The sequence below is a fragment of the Trichomycterus rosablanca genome, chromosome 4 (assembly GCF_030014385.1).
Source record: "Trichomycterus rosablanca isolate fTriRos1 chromosome 4, fTriRos1.hap1, whole genome shotgun sequence".
NCBI classification, from domain to species: Eukaryota; Metazoa; Chordata; class Actinopteri; order Siluriformes; family Trichomycteridae; genus Trichomycterus; species Trichomycterus rosablanca.
In genome coordinates, this window is record NC_085991.1 from 3,696,021 (window position 1) to 3,705,023 (window position 9,003).

The 9,003-nt window shown below is 39.2% G+C and overlaps 1 protein-coding gene across 1 annotated transcript; it reads right to left on the reverse strand.

Moving 5' to 3' along the window:
* Positions 1-1,834: 1,834 nt before the first annotated feature.
* Positions 1,835-5,887, reverse strand: zgc:153115 (uncharacterized protein LOC768186 homolog). Its single transcript, XM_062992937.1, has 2 exons — positions 5,279-5,887; positions 1,835-2,085 (listed from the first exon to the last, which is right to left on the reverse strand). The coding sequence occupies exons 1-2, from the start codon at positions 5,760-5,762 to the stop codon at positions 1,835-1,837; spliced, it is 735 nt and encodes a 244-aa protein (XP_062849007.1). The 5' UTR covers positions 5,763-5,887.
* Between the last annotated feature and the right edge of the window lie 3,116 nt (positions 5,888-9,003).

Genomic DNA, 9,003 nt, shown 5'->3' on the forward strand with positions numbered 1-9,003 from the left:
ACTGTTTAACTGGCTGGTTTTCAAGGTAGCTCAAACGCTTGGATTTATAAGGAGTAAAGATGGAGTACAATTGACCGGCATGGCTTGGGTCCACTTGTCTTTACAGTAATTGACTGAACTGACCTCAAGAACGTCACTAATCACAGGGCATAAAGGGAATATGGAAATCATACACCAATCAGCCATAACATTAAAACCACCTCCTTGTTTCTACACTCACTGTCCATTTTATCTGCTCCACTTACCATATAGAAGCACTTTGTAGTTCTACAATTACTGACTGTAGTCCATCTGTTTATCTGCATGCTTTGTTAGCCCCCTTTCATGCTGTTCTTCAATGGTCAGGACCACCACAGAGCAGGTATTATTTGGGTGGTGGATCACTCAGCACTACAGTGACACTGACATGGTGGTGGTGTGTTAATGTGTGTTGTGCTGGTATGAGTGGATCAGACACCTAACTCTCAGTGCTGGACTGAGAACAGTCCACCAACCAAAAATATCCAGCCAACAGTGCCCTGTGGGCAGCGTCCTGTGACCACTGATGAAGGTCTAGAAGATGACCGACTCAAACAGCAGCAATAGATGAGCGATCGTCTCTGACTTTACATCTACAAGGTGGACCAACTAGGTAGGAGTGTCTAATAGAGTGGACAGTGAGTGGACACGGTATTTAAAAGCTCTAGCAGCGCTACAGTCAGTAATTGTAGAACTAAAAAGTGCTTCTATATGGTAAGTGGAGCTGATAACATGGACAGTGAGTGTAGAAACAAGGAGGTGGTTTTAATGTTATAGCTGATCGGTGTATGCTATGGCCATTACAGCCGTCAGATCCCAACCCAGTTGAACAGCCTTCAGTCCAGTTCCAAAGACTTGCTGGTGGTTCTACCAGACAAAGTCTCTTGTTTTCCCCCTTTAATTTGTCACCCACCTGTACATACACATAAAAGACGTACAAACACTTACACACACGCGAGCAAGCAGCACTAGCCTATTCAATTAGAGCAAAAGAAGGTCTATACACCCCTATATAATGTCTCTACTAGAAGCCTTAGGCTTAGATATATGTACACACACATAGACGAGCCATACGCAAATATTTTGAGGATAACATAAGAACCTAGGAACACGATGGGACGTCAGTGATCCAACTAGAAAAAATAGACGTGTAATATAATTAAAAAAATGAAACTGGAAGTAAAACCAATAACTTACGACTAAATTATAGGTTGATTTTCGAGGCAGAATGAAAATCTAAATTAGAGTCCCCCTAAATTCAGAGGCTACACAGAATCAAATGCATTTTATCATGAATTTCAATTTCAATATTAATATTAATATCAATACCACCATTCTTAAGTTCCATTAACAACGTAAATGACCTGCACCAACTACAGGCTTAGAGGAAGCCACAAAAAAGAACCTCTAAGCCCGTGGTGATGTAAAGCTCGCTTGACTGTAGACAATGTTACCCGTTATATCTGTGTTCAGTATAAACTAAAGAATTTCTGAGACAACTGAATGAATTCAGGTGAGGATTTATAGGATTCTGATGCATTGATGGTTGCTTGAAATAGCTTCACTGTTTGGAAGAAGTAGCTTGTTGTGCTTATGGCTAGAGAGCTGTTGACCTGAAGATGAATTAACTGCGAGGTTAAGTTGCGACTGATTCGTTTATACCCGTCAATCATGACCGATTGCACCTGTAGGAATGTGTTGAAGTTGAAGTCTAGAGCCGGGTTGCGGGAAGGACGAACCTTCCTCCGAACCATTTCAGCCGATGAGGTTGATTAGAATCGAGATGTGAGAAGTGGTCGTCCCGATCCGGACCGTTTTATTGCACCGACTCGCTGACCGATGACCCCGGACTGACGGCGTGCCCTCGGCGGCCGATCATGGACGGGTGGAAGTCGGGGTGACGGCGGGCGTGTTTGATCAGGTGGTCGCTGCGCATGAAGCGCTTGACGCACAGCGGGCACTGGAATCGCTTCTCGCCCGTGTGGGTGCGCAGGTGGCGCGCCAGCTCGTCCGAGCGGGCAAACTTCTTCTCGCAGTTGGCCCAGGTGCATGGGAATGGCCGCTCACCTGGAACACACAACGGGTCAAATCTATTCGGGTTAAATCTAGAGAGGATTTTATTTATTTATTTGGATTTTATTGCCACTTTTAACATGTACGTGTAATTTTATGGCAAGATTTTGTTTCTGTCTCCTTATTGTATCTTGTCTTTATAATTCGGGCTATGTTATATTTTCAGAATCTAAAGAGGAAAGCAACAAAGGGGTGGATCAAACAAAAATAAAAGGTGTATGATGTACTGAAAACTGAAAAAATCCAGCTATAGAGTTAAACATACTGAAAAGCACAACATCGGGTTAGAAACAGCAAAAAAAAAAAACATCTCATATTGGGTTTGACATGCCAAAAAACCAGTATAAACAGCCTGATATTCCAAAACCCATTATATTGTTTAATATAGCCAAGATAAAGTGTGTCTGTAGGGGGGGCGGGACAACGGCTAAAACCGGGTTCCTTGTTGCTGGGGCAATTACGACCTCTGCTGACCAGTCGAGGCACCCGCACGGGCAGCGACTGATCACAGATGGCAGTGTGTGGCTCTCAGCACACGATATTGCCACCTGATCGCAGATCTGAGGGTGTGCAAAACAGCCTCTGCCCTCCCCAGTCGGGGTGGGGGTGGAGGTAGCAACGACAGAGAGACAAGCTTCAGTTGACCACGACTGGATTGGGTAATAAAAAGGGGGAAAATGGTAAACAAATGATGTAAAAGTAAACTTTAACTTGTAAAATGTAGAGTTTCAGCTTTAAATTTCAGCTTCTTTATGTTTAGTTTTGATGATGCGTTGCAGTACCAGTGATGGGGGCCAGTGATAGCTCAGTGGTTAAGGTACTGGACTAGTAAACAGAAGGTTGCCGGTTCAAGCCCCGCCACCACCAAGTTGCCACTGTTGGGTCCCTGAGCAAGGCCCTTAACCCTCAATTGCTCATCGTGTTCTGCTCATTGTGTAAGTCGCTTTGGATAAAAGCGTCTGCTGAAAATGTAAATGTAAATGTAAATGTTACGCAACAATGGTGCATCTGTCTTAAAACTAAAAGTACAGATAAAATAAATTTAAAAATAAATTTTAATTATGTACATTTACTTTTACCACTAGGAATAATTTAACCATGCTTTACTGGTACAGCACAGCAGGACTTTCACCCAATTAATTCTTAATAGGGATGTAACGATACATTCCACCCATGATGCGATACGATTCACGATACTGGGTTCACGATGCGATCTAAACAATGAATGCCCTTTTATTTCTGAGGTAGGTACAAACTATGCCAAATAATGCTTATTGTGTAAAAAAACTGAAATGAAATTTTAAAACAAATCCAACATTATATTAATAAATGAATAATACAAATAACAAAAATATCCTTACATAAATAATTTGACTGGAAAATCCCCTACTTGGCAACTTTGTGTTACATCCCTAATTATTAATGTCCCTGAATGATAATGCCTATGCCTAAAATTAATTTTAATTTGGGTAATTAGTAAAATAATGTTTTAAAACTAAAATTTAAACTATAATTAAGACAAATTAATTAATTATGTATATAGAACTCAAAACGACCCAAATATTTAAAACAAAACAAAAAAGTATTTATTAAAAGCAACAACCTTTATTAACCATAAACAAAAATATTTTTTATATTTAAATATACAGTAACTTTTATTTATAGGTAATCAGAAAACATTCATGTATTCATCTTTACCAGACCACCCTCCCAACACACACCCACAAACACACCTAGCTAAATTGTTAAAACTATACAAAAACATAAAAATGAATAATTAAGAACTCTTTTAACATAATGAACAATAAAAGTTAAAAATTCACAAGCCACAAACCAAAGTAAAAATGAACAGAAGATAACACATAATAATAATAACAGTAATTATAATAATATAGTAGTAATAATAATAAAATAATAATAGTAATTATAATAATGATAGTAATAATAATAATAATAATATAATAGTAATTATAATAATAATAGTAATTATAATAATAACAGTAATTATAGCAATAATGATAATAACAGTAATAACAGTAATGATAATAATAATAATAGTAATTATAATAATAATAGTAACTATAGTAATAATGATAATAACAGTAATAATTAGAGATGCATGAGTACCGACACTAGTATCGGGTATTAGCCCGATACCGCGCTCATTAACTCGTACTCGCAAACGAGGCTCCGATACTAAACATCCGATACCTTGTGCCTAGTGCACGTTGCTGTGAGATTTTTTTACTTCTAAAACTAAAGCAATTCATTTTTCACCCACGGGAGACAGATTGAATTATTCTCACCCACGCTCACACGCACGTTTAATGTTATTTAGTTCCGTTTGACAAAAAAAAAAAAAACCTTAAAATAGAGCTAACAGCGAAGATAACCGGTTACAAAAGCAGCGACCGCTGTTATAGGACGTGTTTGTGTTCAATACTCTGTTCACAGTGTCGATACAAGTGATTCAGGAGTCGACTCATCTTTTCTCAGTCATCTCTCCGTGTTTACTGTTATAATGAATGATGCGGTTGTAAATAAACACCAACTACTACAGAACATTCTGTGTGACTCGCTTACATTATAAAGCTCAGGCTTAATTATACTGGTTATTACCACAGAGCGGGAGCCGACTCAGAGTCGTTTACGATTTACCGAGGTGAACCATGAATGTACAGTATGTGCTGATAGAATCGGCTCAGATGGGATCGGACTGTATTATCCTTTTAAAGTAAATATTTTAATCAGCAGAATCGCATCGCATGTATGATGTGCACAGCGTTAATTACGTGCGTTTATTAATGAACGTTAACGTTAGCTTGTCAGAAGCTTTCTCAATGATGTCTGTGCGGTGTTTTTGTTTTTTTTACAATTAGTGATGGCAACCCAAGCAACTGTTCCACTGCACTATTTTACACTAAAAACTACACTATTCCATAATGCTCCAGATTGCATCATTCTAAATAGGTATCGGTATCGGTGAGTACTAAAATACATGTACTTGTACTCGTACTCGGTTGGGAAAAAATGGTATCGATGCATCCCTAATAACAGTAATGATAATAATAATAATTATAGTAATAATAATAACAGTCATTATAATAATGATAGTAATAATAATAACAATAATGATAATAATAATAGTAATTACAGTAATAATAATTAATAGTAATAATAACCTCACCTGTGTGGGTGCGGATGTGCGCTTTCAGGTGAGAGGATTTTCCGTACACCCGGTCGCAGCCGTGGAAGGTACACGGGTGGCGCTTGGTGGGGGAGCGCGGGGCCCCTCCTCCCTCCGCCCAGGTCTGCTGGAGGGCATTGCGGCCGGACTGTCCGGGAACCGGTGTACCGGCCGGGGTCATGGTCGGGGTCGCGGTGGCCGACTCGCACAGCGTGCCGTAGCCGCTCTCTCCGCACGAGCTGGACGACGACGAGCTGCTGCTGCTGCTCTCCGAGTGGGCCGACATGGGCCGGAAAGCGGCGTGCGTGTCCGCCACCGCGCCCTCCTCCATCCGGAGAGTCTCCCGCACCTCCCGGTCCTCGCTCGATCCGTCCGCGTCTCCGGGGCTCAGGGCCCGGGCGGCCACCCGGTGCAGAACCGGCCCGCTGGAGATGGACACCAGACACTCCGCGGCGAGGTAATCTGGATCCACGAACATCGCCATCGTGTCTCGGGTGCGAGTCGGAAACAACAAAGCCCGACAACGTGCTGGCGGAGTCCCGAGCGTGGAACGAGTTGTGCTGGGGGGAGAAAAACGACTCGTTAAGTCGTTCCACGAGCGATCCTTAATCTAAAGCCATACGAGTCGGATCTGAACTCGAATTAGAGATTAAAAGCAGAATCGTAGCAGTTCTCGTGTCCTAAAAAACAACGTGGTGCGGCTCGGTACCTCCTCGTTGTTTCATTGTGCGTGAGTGCGGTACAGCCGGTGGAAGTGCAGGCCACGCCCCCCCCCCCCCAAACCGAGCCAAAGCGGGAGCACGTGACGTCTGTGGCTGTGACGTGAACCTGGGCGTGGAGCGAAACCGAGCAACGGACCGTGGGTGTGGGTGTGGGTGTGGGTGTGGGTGTGTCCGCAACGGAAAGCAGCTGCACTGTGCAGCCGGCCCCCCCTCATAGCCCCCCCCCCCCACTCGCGGTTTCTTTGTGAATGGATGCGTCACAGTTCACAAGCACTACTGCGCATGTATGCGTGGAACAGTTCCGCTAGAGGGCCCGGGGTCCCCGTGTGTTATAGGGAAGTCCCTACAGCTGGCATTCTCAGCACTGCAGGGACACTGACATGCTAACGACATCAGGTGCAGCAGTGTTGGTGGGATTTTTAGGCACATTAGAGCCAACGCGAGCAGAAGAATAAATATATAAAGCCACCAGCGTCCTGTGATTAAAAAGTGTCCACTGATAAAAAACTGGATTAATTCTTTCTTTTTTCCTTTGCATTATTTATTCTTTCTTCCCTTCGTTCATTTCCTTTATTCTTTTTTCTTTCCTTTATTCTTTCTTTCTTTCTTTTCTTCTTTCTTCTTTCCTTCTCTCCTTAGTTTCTTTTCTTTTTTCTTTTTTTCTTTTCTTTTTTCTTTCCTTTATTCTTTCTTTCTTTCTTTCTTTCTTTCTTTCTTTCTTTCTTTCTTTCTTTCTTTCTTTCTTTCTTTCTGTTCTTCTTTCTGTTCTTCTTTCTTTCTTTTATTTTTCTTTCTTTCTTTTATTCTGTCTTTCTTTTCTTCTTTCTTTCTTTCTTTCTTTTATTCTTTCTTTCTGTCGTTCTTTCTGTTCTTCTTTCTTTCTTTCTTTCTTTTATTTTTCTTTCTTTCTTTCTTTTTTCTTTCTTTTATTCTTTCTTTCTTTTATTCTTTCTTTTATTCTTTCTTTCTTTTATTCTTTCTTTTATTCTTTCTTTCTTTTATTCTTTCTTTCTTTCTTTTATTTTTCTTTCTTTCTATCTTTTATTCTTTCTTTAATTCTTTCTTTCTTTCTTTTATTCTTTCTTTCTGTTGTTCTTTCTTTCTTTCTTTTTTCCTTTATTATTTCTTTCTTTCCTTTCTTCCTTCCTTCCTTTCTTTCTTTCTTTCTTTACTTCTTTCTTTCCTTTCTTCTTTCTTTTTTTTCTTCTTTCTTTTATTCTTTCTTTCTTTCTTTCTTTTATTCTTTTCTTCTTTCTTTTCTTCTTTCTTTTCTTCTTTCTTTTCTTCTTTCTTTCTTTCTTTCTTTCTTTCTTTACTTCTTTCTTTCCTTTCTTCTTTCTTTTTTTTCTTCTTTCTTTCTTTCTTTCATTCTTTTATTCTTTCTTTTATTCTTTTCTTCTTTCTTTCTTTCTTTCTTTCTTTTATTCTTTCTTTTATTCTTTCTTTCTGTCGTTCTTTCTGTTCTTCTTTCTTTCTTTCTTTTATTTTTCTTTCTTTCTTTTATTCTTTCTTTCTTTCTTTCTTTCTTTCTTTCTTTCTTTTCTTCTTTCTTTCTTTCTTTCTTTTATTCTTTCTTTTATTCTTTCTTTCTGTCGTTCTTTCTGTTCTTCTTTCTTTCTTTTCTTTTTCTTTCTTTTTTTCTTTTATTCTTTCTTTTATTCTTTCTTTTATTCTTTCTTTTATTCTTTCTTTCTTTCTTTCTTTCTTTCTTTCTCTTATTCTTTCTTTCTTTATTTCTTTCTTTCCTTTCTTCCTTCCTTTCTTTCTTTCTTTCTTTACTTCTTTCTTTCCTTTCTTCTTTCTTTTTTTTCTTCTTTCTTTTCTTCTGTCTTTCTTTCTTTTATTCTTTCTTTTATTCTTTTCTTCTTTCTTTTCTTCTTTCTTTCTTTTTTTATTCTTTCTTTTATTCTTTCTTTCTTTTATTCTTTCTTTTCTACTTTCTTTCTTTCCTTCTTTTATTCTTTCTTTTATTCCTTCTTTCTTTCTTTTCTTTATTCTTTCTTTTATTATAAAATTTTCTTTTTTCCACCTCATCGACTTTTGAGTACTATCAATACATGAAGACATTGATTTTACCTTGTTTTTTAGAGCTGAATTGAATAATATTAATGTAATTTTTTTTTTCTCTTTTTGTTTTTGTCTTTCCGTTTTTTTGCTGCTTATTTTGTATAAAAACCCTTTTTCCTCTTCATTGCTAAGCTGCGAGTATTTTATTATACTTTACCTAATTCATATCAGGGCCGCTCAGGTGGCGCAGCGGTAAAGTACACTAGTTCACCAGAGTTGGGTTTCTAGATGCATCGTATTGAAACTCAGCTCTGCCTTTCCGACTGGGTTGGGCGGCAGTATGAACAACGTTTGGCTGTTGTTCAGGGGCTTAGGGGTAGAGTCGGAGCATAGGTCCTCATAACTGGTGCGACTGCGGCCCCTGCTGGTTGACTGATGGCGCCTGCACAGGGCTGAGGAATAACATTGGGGGGGGGTGACCCTCTCGGTGTATGAACTCGGCTCGTGCAGGTGAAAAATGCAGGCTGTACTGATTGCGTGCCGGAGGGGGCACAAGTCAGTTGAGTGGCGTCCTCAGTCAGCGGCAAAAAGGGTCGAATCAGTATAGAGGACACAATCATGGTAATTGGACACGACTAGAACAGGTATAAAAATTGGGGGGAAAAAGTGGGAAAAGAATAGATAATTAAAAAAAAAAATTATATCAAACTTTAAAATTGTCACAGCAGACTGTCATGGATTTGACTCCATCATGACTACTCATGGTCTTTTCATAGGTCATTTTGTGTATGACCCTGGTGTGGGACATTAAAACGTTGTGAAAGTCCTGACAATAGTATTTGACATGAGTGATTACTGCAGATTTTAAAATCTAGGTTGGAGTTGGTAGATTTGATGTTACACACATCGTCCTGAAGATGGCACCAGATCTAAAGACATCAGCCTGAGAGGTAACCAGAGAACCTTGAGGAAACACACATGTACACACTCATTTCA